A 20,798-nucleotide genomic window follows, 5' to 3' on the forward strand; every position below is an offset into this window, starting at 1 on the left:
TACATGTTCATTTATATAATGCACAGAGCTCTCTGCCGATTGCCTGCAGCAGACGTTGCTTTTCAAACACGGCGGGGAAGTGTTCAAATGGTAGCAAGGGGTAGTGCTAGAAGGCGTCGAATTACCTTCTGTACGACATCTCCAGTGCTGTAAGCTGTCGATGGCCCGACTCAGGCCCCAATTTCTCGAAACATCTTAAGTCCCTAATAACGTACAGGATTAACTTTGGAGTTTACTATTTTTGTTTTTCAATAATTTGTGTAATACTTACTTCTTTAAGAGATTTTATACTCTAGATAGGAATAATCTTTATGATAATCAAATAAACCATTTTTCATTTATCAAAATTAAATTTGAGTATGTATTTTGGCTAATTAGAATAAGCTGGTTAAGCCAGATAAGCTTAAGGAGTTTCGAGAAATTGGGACCAGAACTCTCCTAAAGACAGCCTGTCACTGTCCAGTGGATGGCACATCCCATGGTGGACCTTGATAATCGAGGCTCAGCCCGTTTATAGCCTTCCACACCGCAGTTTCAAAATCCAAGACGAAGGCTTTGGCACATGGTTCTGTCAGCAGGATATCTTTAGTTTCTTCAATATTTTGTTTTGATCTTTCTTTCGTCTTCGGGACATGAACACGAAAAAGGCCAGCGGCGGGCTTGCTTCAAACAGTCGTCCTTCTTCGCGAAAGCGTTTACGCGGAAGAGCTGATCGAAGACGTCTCCTTTGCGAATGATCTTGAATGTGTCATCTAGATACCATGTCATGGCGCGGTCCAAGTCCTCTGGCCGCTGGATTTGTCGGAGCCGGTTTGCTTTTCTCACCAGAAGATTGGGACGAGGAATGTTTTATACTGAAGCGATTTGGATGTCTTGGATGTGTTCTTCAACTACTGTCATGGCGGACGTGAAAACTTTGTTTGCTAAGGTGTCCTTCACTTGCCTTGTGAGTTGTTTGTTGAGTAGACTGCTCACGGAAGCTGGACACCGGTTTCCCTGTCTGCGGACACTGCACAACCAGAACCGGATTGCCGATATCTTCTTTCTCACTGAATCGGAGAATCAAGGCGCCTGAACCAAGAAATCCTTCCCACGGGATGTTCCCCTTGGTACCAAATTGAATTTTGGGACCTCGATCACGTTTTTTCCTGTCACTTCAGTCATCTCTGATATGGAACTTTCTACGAGTGGCATATGGTGCGCACTACAGGGAGATGGGGGAAATGTTGCCTCTTCGTTTTCTGTCATCGGCTACGCGTTATCTAATTCGGCTTCGTGACATATATCCGTAAAGACGCCACCTCTGCCGTTTTGTCGGCCGGTAATGTAATGATTTTGCCCATAGCGTCAGAAAGCATGACTCACATTCGCTGTCGACGCAAATCAACCCCTTCTTCATCTTGATATTTGGAGATTTCTGTATAACCGTATCCACAATTCTGCTTACCCTTACATACACGCACATTCTACCGCCAGGTGGTGGTTGGGTACACGACTCGAACATGCTAAGCACACACACTGTGTAGTTGAAGCCATGACTGCAAGAAATGCAATCAAAACAAAAAAAAATGCAGTTTTTTATCTTGAAAACTGAAATGACACGAATCACCATGAACAGTGCGACAACTAAATTAATACATTGCAACGTTGAACCGACTGCTTATACCGTGCAGTGGCACACTGATGAACCGACATCACAAACCATGCACTGTCCATATTGTATCCCACCCCGATGAATCGACTTTCACTTTCCGTCCACTGACAACATGTTAAATCACACAGATGAGTGGTGGACCCAAGAATTCATAACTGGGGTGGGGAGTGGCTGGTGATGGGGCCCAACCGTCACCCACAATAAGACTGAGGGTTTGAATTGACACGTATTAAATTGTTGATGTGCATTTCAACCCTTCATCCAAGAAGACTTTAATACATCTCATAAAGTGGACTTACACACGAAAAATGTTATCCTACACCGATAAACCGTCGACTTCACAAATCGTGCATTGACCATATATTTCCAAACAACAACGAACTGCAATAACTTTGGTAAATTTATCATATTTCCAAAACGATATATCATAGTATTAATGATTTTTCTTCTTCTTCTTCTTCTTCTTCTTCTTCTTCTTCTTCTTCTTCTTCTTCTTGTAATTATTATTTATTATTATTATTATTATTATTATTATTATTATTATTATTATTATTATTATTATTGTAATTATTATTATTATTATTATTAAAGTCATTATTATTATTGTAATTATTATTATTATTATTGTTATTATTATTATTATTATTATTATTATTATTATTATTATTATTATTATTATTTTTAATAATAATAATAATAATAATAATAATAATAATAATAATAATAATAATAATAATAATAGTAGTAATAACTTTGTGAAGAGAAGGGGAACTGTAAAGAAATATTTTCGGCACATATCAATCAAAATGTCACCGCGGGTATTTAAACAGCACCATGTTGAATATATAAAACATTATTTTATTTTCAAACATAATATATAACGGTAAAATCAAATAACATTAAAAATAAGTATGATTAAAACAACTTCCAGTATAATAACAAACAATCACATTCATTAATAAATAATATTGAATACATCAATGAAAATGAACAAATTCACAAGAGCACGCGCACAAAAAATGAAAGAACTTTGGAAGAAACAGAAATTGAATTCCATTAGCATTGCAGTTGGGTGTTAAGTATACACACCATTTCTTTGAGTGGTAAATATGAAAGTTAATTTCACACCTTTCAGTTCTTACATAAGTATACAGTTTATGTAAAACGAAGTTCCCCAAATTCCGTCAGGAAATGAAACATAGCTGCTACCATTCAAACTCAAAAGAATACACAACATTGCCAATCTTTGTAACAATAACGCGTTCGTTAAGCCTATCAAAGCAGACGGACACCGGGCTGCTGACGTCATCAGACGCCTTGATGATCTCACACAGCCGCTCGCCGTTTTTGCCCAGTTGGATGATGTTGTGGGAGAGGATTCCCGTCACTAGCAGGTTTCCGGAGCCATCCGTACATACGCCGTACGCCCCCTTCAGTTCCGACCCCGCGTGCCGCCAAAGCACGCGTCCCTCCTTACTGAGCGTCACCAACCCCTTCCGGCTGTCGGCAACGTGGATTCTACTTCCGTCGTCACTGACCGTGATATCCCTACTCTCAGAAAAAATGGCTTCGTCTGTACCTTCTATGGTTCTGACCGGCTCCCCGTCCGTCTTGTACACGTAAACGCTCTGACTTCCGTCGGAAATGTACAGTTCACCGTCGGTAAACGCCAGTCCGAAGCAATTATGATCAAGTTTTATATGACGCATAACTGTTAGTGTTTTTTCCGCTGTAGAAATGAAATAGATGCACTTGTTACTGAGACTGACTACAACTTCGGTCTCACTAATCCTGAACAGTGACCGCGGTGACGCCGGCAGGGGGCACTGTCCAATGACCATGTAGGAATATTTGTCGAGAAGCTTCAGTTTGTTGTTGCCGTTGTCGGCGAGGACGATGTTACCCTGCCCGGTCAGGCACGATCCCCACACGTTACACTGTTCTTCACCCTCAAGTTGAATGTCAAACTTCTGCTTGCTTTTCACAGAGCCGAACTTAAACGTCTGGTCTCTGATAGCTCCAAGTCCACCCAAATTCTTCAGGCTATTCGTAATGGAATTGTCATTTTTATAGTACAGCCTGGTTTTTGATGTGAGTTTCTGTACTGCTTTCACGAGCGTGTCGGTCTCGAAAACAACCTGTTTGGCGAGCGTCTGACTGACAAGCAGCCTTGAGAGGTTGCCGTCCGACACCTCCAGCTCCCGTGAGCGCTCATGTGCGCGCTTCCGCAGCCTTTCGGCCTTAGCTATCTCAGACTCCAGCTGGAAATCGCACTCTACGTTTCTGCTCTCTAGGTCTGTCACTGTTTTGTTTTCAAGACCGGCTATGATATCATCGAGGTGTGTACGAAACTCTTTAACTGCTTTCAGTGCAGCTTCCTTAGCCTTCGTCAGGTCGCCCATAACGCCCCTGCACTGCAAGACAACGTTGTCCAGACTGGTCTTGGCTGTCTCAATGTCCCCTTTCACCCTCTCAACAGAACTGTCGTCCACGATCTTGGCGGCAATGTCAGGTACGTAGTGAATGTCGCTGCACAGTCTGAAATATATAAATAATGTTGGTTATTCATTGCTTAATACTTCTGACGAAGCCTATTTTTTTTTTGGGGGGGGGGACACATGAAGGGGCGCCGGGTACGCCCCCACCCCCCATCGGTTTCGTTAGCGTCAATGCTCAATACCAGATTTTTAGACTAGCCGATGATAAAACATGGTACACATATTTAAAACAAGTATTGCATTGTCATTATTAAAACTTATTCAAATTAAATCAGACAACCAGTATCGTTTGCTAAATAACATAAATTAGACTGACCACTGCTGAATGGATTTATCTCTCGTGATAAACAAGAACACACATGCATGTTTGAAGTGTGGGTTTATCGATACATGGGGTGAACGTTGATTAGTCATACCTGAACTGAATAACTTATTCATTCATGTTTATCATGTTTTTATACATTTTATGGTTGAACCCAAACTGTATCAACCATATGATATTGTAGAACTACTTACTACATTTTGACATGGAAATGATCTCTCCCTTCACCAATTTGAATAATGTTCAATAGTTTAACAGATCAATCTGAAGAAACAATTTGAATCACCGCGAACAGTTGATAAAATAAAACTATAACAGCTTTGCCTTTATATATAATGTACTTTCCATTATACCGTTTATGAATTCCATGACTTACATTTACTACTTTCGAATTACAATACTCACTTATAATGTGGCAGGAAGCAGAGGGAGCAAGCCACGACTTCGTGGTTACTACAGAACATGTCTATCACCTTCTCCGGATGTTTGGGGCAGCGCTCAGTGGGCACCGCCGCCACTACATTCTCCGTGCCGCACGCGTCCCCGGGTTCCCGTGCAGAGAGCTCCAGAATAGGTACGATCGTGTGTTGTTCCAGCGCCGAAAAGTACCCATGCATTACGACGCATTTCTCACATAAATTTTGCCGACATTGCCAACAATACTTCCCAGCAATATTATCCAGTGATTGTTTTCTACATGCGTCACAGAATGTATGAATGATTCCGTTTGTAAGTGCTTCCTGTTGCACGGGCGCTGTCTCCATTTCTACAACGTTGAATGGCCTCTTATCACTTTCGCCGGCCGGAATATTTGCGGTATCCTCGTTATTATTCATATCCAGATATAACTTCACTCCTGCAATATTTACATTGATATATAAATAAACACAAATCTGAAGGACGCTTCAATGTAAACCGGACAAATATATTCCAATCACTTGTTCACAGCGTGCGAAACTTACTTGTTGATAAGTTTTGATTTTCATAACATAAGCTATATAGTGAAAAACTTCCTCGTTGTAAAGTAAACCGTTTAAGAAACGCTTTCCTCGTTCTATAAATAAGCAATGGCTAAGATATTTGCCAATTTAGTTAACGAACCCGGTTGTAATAACCTCTTGGCGTGTAGATAAGCGCTCACTTAACCATTACCAATCCCCGGCCTGCCGAACCACTCACTAATATACAAACAATAGCATATATACCTTGTTTACAGGCTTCATTGAGCTGCACAGAAGAAACGTTAAATTGCTTTGCCCCTCAATGTTATTCTGGTTAATTTTGCGACGGAAATGACGTCATGACGTCAAGCAGCAAATGTTAACGTTCAGACGACGTTCATTTCCCACATGAATTAAATTCCATTAATTTTCACTAGATCGCTTCGCTGAAAAGAGATCCAGAACGATTGTTGTAATATAAAATGTGTAGACTAAATATAAGCCCGAAAGGAATCCGTTTAAAATAAGAAAATTTCAAGTACGCATTTTTATGCAAAACTTCTTTTATTTCCCTAGCGCATCTAATGTATATATACTTGTTTATGCCTTACATTTTTGAACACCCACACTTTTCTTTTTATACTGGCATATATATATATATATACATATAATATATATAGATAATTTGTTGTAATTAAAAATAATTGTACATGCATACCTGAAGTAATGTAATGTATATCCAAAGGCTAAATAACGTGCCTTAATAAATATCCACAATATCAGTATTGATCGTAGATTAGATAATCTTTATACATATATAGATATATAACTTGCAACAGATGTCCTAAACCGAATGACTAATGCAATAATGATACAACGTTTTGGTAAAAACGCAATTAAGGACTGTCACACCCTTTTATTATTTTTACAACAAATCGTTCGATTTATTTTGTCATCTCTATTTACTGTGGAGCTTTATAATACTAGCTCAACTACATGTATAGTTGTATACGTAGCGTATACTTTCATTTCATTAGCTGGTTTCGTATGGTTTAAAATGTTAACCTGCGTATTCGACTGAAACGTTATATACCTTTAAATGATAGAAATGGAATAATACGAACAATGGAGAATGGAGAACATTTACAAAAAGTGGATTACATTCATGCTTGTTTTGATATGGGTGTCCATGGTAAGCCTTGTTTTAACACATGTCTTCACAAATATCGTTATTTAAACATTTAAGTCTGTCAGAATGTTTGATTGAATGATATTGAATTAACATTTTAAATGTATATATAGTACGCACAATACAATGTTAGTTTGCAAAGGTAAATAGATGACTGACTATAGTACTGTTCAGCTAGTATAATACCTGTATTGTTTTTTACCTGTGGTAAACATTATATATATGTATGTGGATGTGCCTGATTTATAGTTCAATAAATGAACCCCAGTTTGCTTGCTGCATTCAAGTCATGTTTGGGACACCATCAAAAATCTGTGCAGTCATTTATATTTACTCTCAAAGTCAAGGACAATGTCACACTATTAAAGGCAAATGTGGCAGTTTATATATGGATATACCACATAGTGTGTGACCAATCATGATGTTCGTGTAAACATCTGCCTCATAGTGTGAATTATCAAAGTCACAAGCGGATCCGGAGGGAGGGGCGCCCCTGCGCCCTCCCCCTTCACTAAAATCGTCCAAGTTTACTATTTATGACAGTATCGGAGAAAAAAGTTGAAAAATATGCTCAAAATGCACCTTTTCGGATCAGTTATTTTTAAAATTTTCTGGGGGGAGTATCCCCAATTCCCCATGCCAACATGTATAAATATGTACATTTCGGTTCTGAAGGGGCGAATGTCAGAAGATTGTGTCCCTAAGGTTACGTCCCCTTTAACGTCAGTTCCTGAATCCGTCTCTGAAAGTAACATCTTCCTTTACAAAATGGATCTCTAATACATTTGGAAAAAAGGATGACAAATGAGCAACATATCAGAATTGTGCATGTGGTCGTCTGTTTAACACAACTCCTTTACTTCAGGGCCTGTTTCTGGAGATCGGAGGACCAACGATGATAGATCTGCGGATTCGCTTCAATTGCACGTCAGAGGACGTGGCTCGGTCCGTGTCCGCCCAGGGGTTCGGTATATTTATCGGCGCCCTGATTGGTGGGTCGACTGTTGACGCAATGGGCTCGTGGAGGTTCCTCCTCGTGACGGCTTCGGTTGCCATGGCGTCTCTAGCCGTGATGGCTATGCCGTTCTACATCAATCTTACGTTCCTCTGGTTCATGTTTCTTATAACAGGGGGAGCTGCCGGTCTTATCAACGTTGGTATGTGGTTTTGTATGTTTAGACGGATATACTTATATTTAAATCAATCATACACCAGTCCAAAGACGTTAAATAGATCCTCATCGGAATTATCAATCAACGTTTTATTTTGGTAATAGGAAATTTAATTGTCAATATTTCAATACAAAGACAAATTGTTTGCGACTACCATTTTCGTTTTCAGCTGGTCAGAGGATACTGCTGGAGCTATGGCGGGACAAGGTCGCCTCCCCCATGCACGCTATGCATATGGGCTTCGGGATTGGTGCCCTCATCAGCCCTCTCATTATCAACCCATTCCTGGCAGTCCTGCAGTTTAAAGACACATCAGAGTTGACAAATACCACAAGTTATCCGGACCAAGAATTCATTGTTCTACAGGAATCACGTGTACAATATGCTTTTGTTACCATAGCGATATGTGCGGCGGTCCTCGGTTCGCCGTTTTTCGTATTCCCGTTTGTTAAGTGTTGGAGGGGCGGTAGAGACGGTTATGATCATATGGACGGCAAGCCGGAAACACAGTCCGCTTCTTCAGGGCGCACAAGGCGCTTCTTAGACGCAATCAATCCTGCCTCGTATGCCGGCGGAGACTTTAAGTATGGTCTTACCGTATTCATTATTATACTCATCCTATATATGAATCTAGTTGGAGGGGAGCAATTATTTGGTAACTTTATACGAACTTTTTCTGTGGATGAGTTGAAGTTTCCTCGAAATGAGGCGTCATATCTGGACACGGTGTATTGGGGATGCTTCACTCTCGGCAGGTTCACGGGCTCTGTGCTGGCCAACTGTGTTTCAATAAGGAAACTGTTCATCATGGATCTCTTTCTGAATCTCACCGCAATCACATTAGCTGACATTTTCGCCACCAGGAACCAATCGACGCTGTGGGCATTCACGGCCATCGTCGGCTTCTTCATCGCGCCGCTGTTTCCGGCCGGAATCTCCTATATTAACACACAGATCGAAGTCAGTGGACTTGTACTCACACTTGTCGTCTTCGCCTCGGGATTCGGACACCTCTTCTACACCTGGGTCGAAGGAGCTCTGTACGAATCATACGGCCCGAGAACTATCCTCTACGCAATGCAGTTTTCATCCATTTTTGTTTGTTTAATAGCTTTGGTATTTGTTGCAATAAGTTTTAAGCGTGGTGACAGGTTGAAGGACTTGGAACAGAACCTTGTTGTTAACTCTAAGGGGGATGACTCCACCATCTCAGCCGACATGGGTTACACACAGCTGGATCAGACCTCCATATCCACGCAGTCAGAGGACTAACTTCTCAACTTTGTATATTACACAGCTATATTGTTGTATATCATGTTAATTTTATTTCATAAATAATATTATATTCTTTTATTTATTTTTAAATTGATAAATATATTCATGTGAATTCCTTTACCATTGTAGGAGAAGCAAGTTGTTTTTATTGTTTTCTGTTATTGAATACATATATATATTCATGTTATAAGGTGAAATGAAAAATATCTGTTGTTTTCATCCAGTCCACAAAAAGCGGTATTCGCAAATATATTAAGGGTAAGAAGGGGGCTGACACGTCAAAGCCTTAGGCAGTTGTAATATGGTGGTGTAACCCATCTCCCCCTTGTGCGCATAATACTCATTGAAAATTTTATCGGAAACATATTATAAACTGTTTGGAGTGTAAACGTACCATATGTTGCCAGCATTGCAGTTTCTGCGTACGGCGATACATCATCTTGGTAAAAACTGCAACACATTTAATGTTATTGATACACGATTGGGATGGACAGCAAGTTATAAACAACGATGCAACATGACACGATAACGTCTGGATTGAAGAGTTATGATGAGATCATTTTTGCATGTGCAAATAAAAGCAGCATGATATAATTTATTTGATATATTGTACCATTATTTCCAAGTTTGTAAGCTTCTGAAAAGCATGACAAAGGGAGACTAGAGGGAAATCGAGAAATAAAAAGGAAGAAACTGTTGTGGCCAAGTCCCTGTATGCAACACTGGCACCGGATTTTCAAACTCAATCATTTTTTTTTAAATAAAAAAAAATCTTATAATTCCGAACAAAAAATTATAATACCGAAAATGTTAAAAATATTGAAAAATATTTTTTAATAAATATGCAATTTAGGCATTTTTAGGCAGAAACTGTTATTATACTGAGCTTCATTGTCTTACATCTTTTAGAGGTTACTATGTACTCGTTCATGTACGTACTCGTGGAAAACTGTATTCGTTCTGTTCTTAACTTGAGCAGTAAACCGACTATATTAAAACAGGAAGTGCGCTGCATCTTTAATTGTTACTTAATGCATCCCCACCGTACATGGGTACCTACAACAGGATATTAAATTATATTCCGTACTTAAATTTGCTATTGTACTCAAAATGTATATTTTAACATATATTGGTGAAGTCTTTATTTTCATCAACCTGAAAACTTAGTAGCATTCGATGTAAAACTGAAAAAAGTTATTAAAATATTCATTTCAAAAGATAGGTTAGAGTGAAGTAAATTTTTAAATACGGTTACAGACCAGGTTAACTGAGCGTACTTTTCTAAAAAATAAATAAAGAGCATATTTTTGGAAGACGATTCGATAATATTGTGACAGCACCGGCCAACGTAGACAGCATCCAGGATCAAAGATTCTGCATATATACATGCATTCTCATGATACTGCAGATATCCACTCAACATACTACAGCCTGTTATCAATGCGCGTCCTCCACATTCACAGAGATATATTATTCATAAACAAAGTCATAGTCACGTTTGCATCAGTAAAATGCATGAACTTAGATTTTACGGCGCTGGTCGTAATTCAACATACAAAAGATTAATAGAAGTTCTAAGGTTCTTTGGTCAAACAAAACCTGTGCTAAGTTCTTTCCGAGCCTCTTTGTTCGCAGCCCACTCATGGCTTTTCAACGATGAGCCCCGATGTTAAGAGTACTTTTGATGGCCCAGCTACAAACGTTACTGTTTGATAAAGCGTTCCTTATATCATTGGATGTTAACGAACCGGCTGCTCCGCGGAAGCAGAAAATGCATAATTCTCATCCGGTTATGTTCTAGAGGACATGGTCCTTGCAGTGGGTCCAGCGTTAGGGGCCGGGTTGACCATCCAGGCTATCGTCATACTTGCATCGGCGAAAGTATTCCAATAGCAAAACCGACATATTGATTTAAAGGAACTTAACGCCATGTGTGACTACTACACTTCTGTTCTCGAAGGGACCAGATGAATGTTCAGTCGGATGTGTTACTCGACTTGCCATAGTGTCTCTGTGTGTTAAAAGACGATTTGTGAAGGGGCACTTGAGTACAACAATGACACAGGACCGAATCATTCGCTTGAGTACAACCAAGACACAGGACCGAATCATTCATTTGAGTACAACCAAGGCACAGGGCCGAATCAATCACTTGAGTAGAACCAAGGCACAGGACCGAATCATTCACTTGAGTACAACCAAGACACAGGACCGAATCATTCACTTGAGTACAACCAAGGCACAGGGCCGAATCAATCACTTGAGTACAACCAAGGCACAGGACCGAACCATTCACTTGAGTACAACCAAGGCACAGGACCGAATCATTCACTTGAGTACAACCAAGGCACAGGACCGAATCATTCACTTGAGTACAACAATGACACAGGGCCGAATCATTCACTTGAGTACAATCATTATACACGGCCGAATCATTCACTTGAGTACAATCCTTATACAGGGCCGAATCATTCACTTGCATGGCCAAATCATTCACTTGGGTAAAACCATGACGCATGGCCAAATCATTCACTTGGGTACAACCATGACACATGGCCGACTCATTCACTTGAGTACAACAATGACACAGGGCCGAATCATTCACTTGAGTACAATCATTATACAGGGCCGAATCATTCACTTGAGTACAATCATTATACAGGGCCGAATCATTCACTTGAGTACAATCATGATTCAGGGCCGAATCATTCACTTGAGAACAGTCATGATGCAGTGCCAAATCATTCACTTGAGTACAATTATTATACAGGGCCGAATCATTCACTTGAGAACAATCATGATTCAGGGCCGAATAATTCACTTGAGTACAACCATAATACAGGGCCAAATCATTCTCTTGGGTACAATCATGGAAAAGGGCCGAATCATTAACTTGAGTACAATCATGATACAGGTCCGAATCATTCACTTAAGCACAGCCGTGACACAGGGCCGAATTATTCACTTGAGTAAAACCATGAACAATTGCCAAATCATTCACTTGAGTACAACAATAACACAGGGCCGACTCATTCTCTTGAGTACAACCATGACACAGGGCCGAATCATTCACTTGAGTACAACAATGATACAGGGCCGACTCATTCACTGGAGTACAACAATGACACAGGGCCGAATCATTCACTTGAGTACAACCTTGACACAGAGCCGAATCATTCACTTGAGTACAACCATGAAACAGTGCCGAAACTTTCACTCGAGTACAACCATGACACATGGCCAAATCATTCACTTGAGTACAACCATGACACATGGCCGACTCATTAACTTGAGTACAACCATGACACAGGGCCGAATAATTCACTTGAGTACAACCATGAAACAGTGCCGAAACTTTCACTCGAGTACAACCATGACACATGGCCAAATCATTCACTTGAGTACAACCATGACACATGGCCGACTCATTCACTTGAGTACAACCATGACACAGGGCCGAATAATTCACTTGAGTGCAATCATGATGCAGGGCCGAATCATTCACTTGAGTACAATCATGATACAGGACCGAACCATTCACTTGAGTACAGTCATGTAACAGGGCCGAATCATTCAATTGAGTACAACCATGATACAGGGCCGAATCATTCACTTGAGTACACTCATGATACAGGACCGAATTATTGACTTGGGTACAACCATGACACAGGGCCGAGTCATTCACTCGAGTACTGCAATGACACAAGGCCGACTTATTCACTTGAGTACAACAATGACACAGGGCCGACTCATTCACTTGAGTACAACCATGACCAGGGCCGACTTATTCACTAGAGTACAACAATGACACAGGGTCGAATCATTCACTCGAGTACAGCCATGGCACAGTACCGACCTATTCACTTGAGTACAACAATGACACAGGGCCGACTTATTCACTTGAGTACAACCATGACACAGGGCCGACTCATTCACTTGAGTACAACAATGCCACAGGGCCTACTTATTCAGTCGAGTACAAACATGACATAGGGCCGAATCATTCACTCGAGTACGTTTATGCCACTGGGCCGACACATTCACTTGAGAACAACAATGCCACAGGGCCGAATCATTCACTTGTGTACAATAATGCCACAGGGCCGAGTCATTCACTCTAGTACTGCAATGACATAGGGCCGACTTATTCACTTGAGTGCAAAAATGACACACGGCCGAATCATTCACTCGAGTACAAACAAGACACAGGGCCGAATCATTGACTTGAGTACAATAATGACACAGGGCAGAGTAATTCACTCGAGTAGAACACTGACACAGGGCCGACTCTTTCACATAAGTACAACAACGACTCATTCACTTGGGTACAACCATGACACAGGGCCGAGTCATTTACTCGAGTACTGCAATGACACAGGGCCGAATCATTCACTTGAGTGCAATCATGATGCAGGGCCGAATCATTCACTTGAGTGCAATCATGATGCAGGGCCGAATCATTCACTTGAGTACAATCATGATACAGGACCGAACCATTCACTTGAGTACAGTCATGTAACAGGGCCGAATCATTCAATTGAGTACAACCATGATACAGGGCCGAATCATTCACTTGAGTACACTCATGATACAGGACCGAATTATTGACTTGGGTACAACCATGACACAGGGCCGAGTCATTCACTCGAGTACTGCAATGACACTAGGCCGACTTATTCACTTGAGTACAACAATGACACAGGGCCGACTCATTCACTTGAGTACAACCATGACCAGGGCCGACTTATTCACTAGAGTACAACAATGACACAGGGTCGAATCATTCACTCGAGTACAGCCATGGCACAGGACCGACTTATTCACTTGAGTACAACAATGACACAGGGCCGACTTATTCACTTGAGTACAACCATGACACAGGGCCGACTTATTCACTTGAGTACAACAATGCCACAGGGCCTACTTATTCAGTCGAGTACAACCATGGCACAGGGCCGAATCATTCACTCGAGTACGTTTATGCCACTGGGCCGACATATTCACTTGAGAACAACAATGCCACAGGGCCGAATCATTCACTTGTGTACAATAATGCCACAGGGCCGAGTCATTCACTCTAGTACTGCAATGACATAGGGCCGACTTATTCACTTGAGTGCAAAAATGACACACGGCCGAATCATTCACTCGAGTACAAACAAGACACAGGGCCGAATCATTGACTTGAGTACAATAATGACACAGGGCAGAGTAATTCACTCGAGTAGAACACTGACACAGGGCCGACTCTTTCACATAAGTACAACAACGACTCATTCACTTGGGTACAACCATGACACAGGGCCGAGTCATTTACTCGAGTACTGCAATGACACAGGGCCGAATCATTCACTTGAGTACAACCATGACACAGGGTCGAATTATTCACTTGAGTACAACCATGACACAGGGACGACTTATTCACTTGAGTACAACAATGACACAGGGACGACTTATTCACTTGAGTACAACAATGACACAGGGCCGAGTCATTCACTTGAATACAACAATGTCACAGGGCCGAATCATTCACTCGAGTACAAACATGACACAGGGCCGAATCATTCACTCGAGTACGTTAATGCCACAGGGCAGAGTCATTCACTCGAGTACAAACATGACACAGGGCCAAATCATTGACTTGAGTACAATAATGACACAGGGCAGAGTCATTCACTCGAGTACAACCATGACATAGGGCCGACTCATTCACTTCGGCACAACTATGACACAGGGCCGAATAATTCACTTGAGTACAACAATAACACTGGGCCGCCTCATTCACTTCGGTACAACAATAACACAGGGTCGACTTATTCACTCGAGTATAACCATGGCACAGGGCCGACTCATTCACTCGAGTACAACCATGGCACAAGGCCGACTCATTCACTCGAATACAACCATGGCACAGGGCCGACTTATTCACTTGAGTACAACCATGGCACAGGGCCGACTCATTCACTCGAGTACAACCATGGCACAGGGCCGACTCAATACTTAAGTATAAACATGACACTGGACCGACTCATTCACTCCAGTACAACCATGGTACAGGGCCGAATCAATACTTAAGTACAACAATGACAGGACTCATTCACTTGAGTACAACCATGACACTTGGCCGAATCATTCACTTGGGTACAAGCGAATGAGGCGGCCCCCGTGTCATGGTTGTACCCAAGTATTGAGTGGGACCTGTGTCATGGTTGTACTCAAGTGAATAATTCGCCCCCGTGTCATGTTTGCACTTAAAAATTGAGTCGGCCCTGTGCCATGGTTGTACTCGAGTACTGCAATGACAAAGGGCCGACTTATTCACTTGAGTGCAACAATGACACCCGGCCAAATCATTCACTCGAGTACAAACAAGACACAGGGCCGAATCATTGACTTGAGTAAGATAATAACACAGGGCCGAGTCATTCACTTGAGTACAACCAAGACACAGGGCCGACTCATTGTACTTGAGTACAACCATGGCACAGAGCCAACTCATTCATTTGAGTACAACCATGGCACAGGGCCGACTCATTCACTCGAGTACAACCATGGCACAGGGCCGACTCAATTTATAAGTACAAAAATGACACGGGGGCGAATTATTCACTTGAGTACAACCATGACACAGGTTCCACTCAATACTTGGGTACAACCATGACACGGGGGCGAATTATTCATTTGATTACAACCATGACACGGGGGCGTATTATTCTCTTGAGTACAAAAATGACACAGGCCAGACTCATTTACTTGGGTACAACCATGGCACAGAGCCGACTCATTCACTTGCGTACAACCAAGACACAGTGACGAATCATTCACTTTGGTACAACCAAGACACAGGACCGAATCATTCACTTGAATACAACCATGATTCAGGGCCGAATCTTTTACTTGAGTACAACCATGTTGCAGGGCCGGCTTATTCACTTGGGTTTAACCATGACACAGGGCCAAATCATTCACTAGGGTACAACCATGAAACAGGGCCGACTCATTCACTTGAGTACAACAATGACACAGGACCGAATCATTCAATTAAGCACAACAATGACATAGGGCCGAATCATTCACTCGAGTACAAACATGACACAGGGCCAAGTCATTCACTCGAGGAGAAACAGTGCCACAGGGCCGACTCATTCACTTGAGTACAAACATGACACAGGGCTAAGTCATTCACTCGAGGACAACAATGCCACAGGGCCGAATCATTCACTTAAGTACAAAAATGACAGAGGGCCAAGTCATTCACTCGAGTACAAACATAACACAGGGCCAAGTCATTCACTTGAGGACAAAAATGCCACAGGGCAGACCCATTCACTTGAGTACAACAATGACACAGGGCCGAATCATTTACTCGAGTAAAACCATGACACAGGGCCGAGTCATTCACTCGAGTACAAACATGACACAGCGCCGACTCATTTACTTGAGTACAACCATGGCAAAGGGTCGAATCATTCAGCAGATGGCAACCATGCCACAGTACCAAATCATTCACTTGAGTACAGACATGACACAGGGCTGACTCATTCATTTGAGTACAACCATGCCACATGGCCGAATCATTCACTTGCGTATAACAATGTCACAGGACCGAATCATTTACTCGAGTACAACCATGATGCAGGGTCGACTCACTTGAGTACAACAATGACACAGGGCCGAATCATTCACTTGAGTACAACCATAGCACAGGGCCGAATCATTCACTTGAGTACAACAATGACACAGGGCCGACTCACTCGAGTACAACCATGGCACAGAGCCGAATCATTCACTTGAGTACAACCATGACACAGGGCCGAATCATTCACTTGAGTAGAACCATGAAGCAGGGCCGATTAATCACAAGTGCGAAATAAAGATAATTTTGATGGCTGGAATAGCTTCATAAATACTCTCAAACGCGTCATTTTCCACATATAATACAGCATCACGGGGAAACTCACCTGCATCCCACTTACAAAAGGGACTTGACTTTCGAAACAAGCATGGTTGAACGTTTCCCACAATTCTGCTCACATGCAATACAAATCGAATCCGAAAGGCATTTTGATTGGCTCCAAACTGTAACAGATATGTGCCTGTCGTTACCTAAGAATAGGTTATGTAAATTGATGATTTTTTAAAACAATTAAATGCAGCTAGTTTCTGAACAGTAACATATATGTGCTAGGACATATGAACATTGTTTACATCTCGCAAGTGTATTTCTTGTATCAAGTTAATAAAGTTAAACCCGATATAAGCTGAGGATGTCCTGACTATATATGTGAGTAAAGTAAGGCAGTCTTTTAGTCAACACATTTCCACAGCCTGCGTAATTATCATTATTTTCTATTACCATCGCGGTTCCTCACCAAATATATATATAAGATTATTCGGCTTTCTTTCGAATTTACATTAACGTTGCAATCTTATGAACGTTTTTAATAAATTTTAATTCGCGCTATTTTTAACCATACGTCCCATTTTGTAGCCCAGGCGCAAGATTTATTTTAACATCACGTGTCAAACACGTTTTGGGAGAGGTAGTGTACGTGTACCTGTGGTGTACCGAGTTCGCCAGCTGCAAGATGTAGCCGAACATTTTGTGACAGAAGTTCCGTGGTGAGATATGTGGGGTGGGGGAGAGGTCGAAGAAAGATGTATAGGCAGAGTGTAAAAGTGGTGGATGGGGGCTCTTTCTAAGCGAATGAAGCTTAACAGCTCTTGTAAACAGGACCTGGGGAGAGACATGAGTTGGGTTGACACATAGTGGGTTAAACAGCAATGGGACGAAGATGGGGGATGGCAATAATGTATATCAGCAAATGTGCGGGGGCAGGTGGAAGGCTTACGTCAGAATGGAACAGTACACTAAACAGAATAACTGCATTATAATTTGCCCATTTAATATAATTTAAGTGATAATATGTTTACTATTAGGTTTGACTTGAATACCCATGTATGAACAATCAATTTATTGGCAGTCGAGGCAGTTATTTCCCACGACAAATAGTTGGTGCACGTTTAAATAAAGTAATCCAGAACCATGGAACAGTCTCGATTTGAAACAGACTATCTACAAATACCAATCAAGCATCGCTTTCCAATTCTTTTTTAAGCTACTGGCCCCGATTCCTCGAAACTTGATCAGGTTAACAGGCTTAAGTAGCTTATTTCAATATGGCAAAATACATACTTTACCTTGATTTTGATAAATGAAAAATGGTAAATTGTTATCATCATAAAGATAACTCCTATTTAAAGTCTAAAAAATCTTAACGCAGTTAATATAAAACAATTTATAGAAAAACAAAAACAGTGAGCTTAGCTTTATCCTGTTATAAGGGACTTAAGAAGTGTCGAGAAATTGGGGCCTGGTAATTAAGAACTGACACAAATGTTTTCAGAGAAAGAATCACAACAATTTCCTTCGCCATATGATCGTATATTATATAACCAGATATTGAACGCCGAGTGAGCGATTGTCGTCAGAGATGAATGCTCAAAAACATTCGTTAATAACTAACAAAGAAATGTGTCAGTGTTGGTTTTATGACTACTGAATTTGTAGCCTCTTTTGATGCAGTTTTTATGTAATGAGTCAGAGTTGTGATAATATGAGCAACCATTTTGTCGATAATGTCAGAGTTTACATAATCTGAGCAAAAACTTTGTCAATTATGTGATATTTTCAGCTTAAGAAAGTAATTATGTGGAAGAAACGTATTTTTATTTGACTTTAAAACGTTTTAACGTTTTTTAAGCATATTCGAAATATTCAAATACTACATATGTCATTTCTCCTCCAAAGTACGAGGTTATTGTAATCACTCAACAGTCTAACACACGTCGCCACGGGTTGATTTGTTCTGTAAGAGATTTGTTCCTATACGGACTAGATAGCCACAACATGCTTTATGAAAGTGTTGTTAAGCTGTAAGCACGACAAGCACGATTTTACTTTTTTCAATTTTGTTCAAAGGCAGTGACATTCGAGTTTGAATTGCCCCAAACTGTAACCGATAAATGCCTGTCCTTACCCAATAATAGTTTATGTAAATTGATAAATTTCCAATATACTTAATAATTGGAACCAAATGGCTCTAAACAACAACGTACTACAAGATATATTAACAAGTGTTAGCCATCTAACCATCTAAACACCAACACATACTACTAGACATATAAGGAGATGTTAGCCATCTCAACACCAGCATACTGCTAAGTATGATACTGTCACATTTCTGATGCAATTCTGATATTGGGATCTATTGAATATGCATACTTTCAGACCAAATATATACATATACATTGAACAAAATATATTTTTTTAAATATATTAACAACAACTGCAACGTAATCGACCTGTACAATACTGCCTTGTACAATACTGTACTTGTAAAACATGTACAATAGCAGAAACTACATATCTAGAACACCGCTACATATATTTATTTTAGTACAGTTACAATGTATAATATAAATGTCCTAAGCAATATTCCTGTGTCTTAATTATACAAGGCCGCTATCTGGATTGATTGTTTTCATTGGTCCCAGTCTTAACGAACTTGGACATTGTTCCGATTCCAAAACAACATAGAATGATTCTCGACCTTCTAAACGAGACTCACTAGAAACTAGATAAATATCTTACTCCACTAAATCAAACATATGTACGAGGCCTTTTCCCGGCTATCTCGCAAAAGAAACTCGTCTTATTATGTCCATATTTGTCTCCTTTGTCCGTGCCTCACATCATATGTTCTTTGGCTTTCTCGAAGCTCTCGGTGTAGAAATATACGCCATTGAACATGCTGAGTAGATAGATACTCCTGCTGTCACATCGTCAGCGGCTCGAGCGCCTTCCCCATCAACGAGTGCTGTAAAATGAACTTAAACTATATTAACAGTATATGTACCAACTTCGAAGAGATTATTGTTATCGGCCTTACACAATTCATTGATGCTTCATAGACATAGTTCACGTACGTTAGACGGGCTTTAGATAACGAAAGCACTGCAAGCGGATCACAGCGCTCGCACACTTGTTCTCAGTCGTTTTAGTGATATAAATCGAAGTAGTAGGATTTGGAAGAGTGGAACGGTGCGTGTTTCTCTGCTTTTGCTGGCGAATAAGAGGAAACTCGCTACGAATACTTTCAAGCCCCGTCCTGCTTACCGAGCTACAGTTTATAGCAAAACTGGGCTAAAGACGGTATATGATCATACCATTGAAGAGAGAGGACAGTTTGGGTATGTTACCTTAAGCTCGCTGGCAGAGGAGAGAAGGATCGCTCCAAACACCTTCAAGCCCGTTCTACACTGCAAGTCAGGTGTTCAATGCACATGTGCAGTGCAACTTCCTAAGCAACTGCTTCCCCAGATAATACGACGTACCTTCCAACACATTCGTACGAAATGAACAAAATGCAACATGAGTGCATGAAATCATCTAAACTGATTATCTAAACTAAACTATATACTGTTCATTGTATCGTCTTTACGTTTAAAGCGCAAAGGATCAGAGTCAGAGTGCCTTCGGTAACTGGGCAATGCCAGGAGAGGGAAATGGCCATACATCAGTCATTGGCTCAGAAACACGGAGCAGAGGTCGACGCGGGCTATGACACATTAATATCCGTGAGGAAATAGGTTTGATAATGTCCAGCAGTATGTGGCAGGCCGAACAGCTTGTTGCAGCGTCCCCGGGAGATAATCAGGGGTAAGTATTTTAGAGGTTTGGCTAT

At 41.0% G+C, this 20,798-nt stretch overlaps 3 protein-coding genes across 5 annotated transcripts in view; 1 reads left to right on the top strand and 2 right to left on the bottom strand.

The window, feature by feature from the left end:
- The window catches only part of LOC128237370 (arginine/serine-rich protein PNISR-like), a 142,967-nt gene that overhangs the window by 112,055 nt on the left and 10,114 nt on the right, over positions 1-20,798 (bottom strand). The gene's annotated exons all lie outside the window — the stretch shown is intronic.
- On the bottom strand, positions 2,492-6,261 carry LOC128237374 (uncharacterized). 3 transcript variants are annotated; one of them, XM_052952852.1, is made up of 4 exons: positions 6,134-6,261; positions 5,680-5,861; positions 4,880-5,330; positions 2,492-4,192 (listed from the first exon to the last, which is right to left on the bottom strand). In XM_052952852.1, the coding sequence occupies exons 3-4, from the start codon at positions 5,308-5,310 to the stop codon at positions 2,860-2,862; spliced, it is 1,764 nt and encodes a 587-aa protein (XP_052808812.1). In that variant the 5' UTR covers positions 5,311-5,330; positions 5,680-5,861; positions 6,134-6,261; the 3' UTR covers positions 2,492-2,859. The 3 variants fall into 3 exon arrangements, with proteins under 3 accessions (XP_052808812.1, XP_052808813.1, XP_052808811.1); XM_052952853.1 differs by lacking the exons at positions 5,680-5,861; positions 6,134-6,261 and adding an exon at positions 5,576-5,620; XM_052952851.1 differs by lacking the exons at positions 5,680-5,861; positions 6,134-6,261 and having other exon boundaries at positions 4,880-5,557.
- LOC128237375 (sodium-dependent glucose transporter 1B-like) lies at positions 6,348-9,748 on the top strand. The gene is made up of 3 exons (XM_052952854.1): positions 6,348-6,607; positions 7,470-7,761; positions 7,946-9,748. Exons 1-3 carry the CDS (start codon positions 6,548-6,550, stop codon positions 9,046-9,048), a joined length of 1,455 nt encoding a protein of 484 aa, XP_052808814.1. The 5' UTR covers positions 6,348-6,547; the 3' UTR covers positions 9,049-9,748.

This window comes from Mya arenaria, chromosome 6, assembly GCF_026914265.1.
Source record: "Mya arenaria isolate MELC-2E11 chromosome 6, ASM2691426v1".
NCBI lineage: Eukaryota > Metazoa > Mollusca > Bivalvia > Myida > Myidae > Mya > Mya arenaria.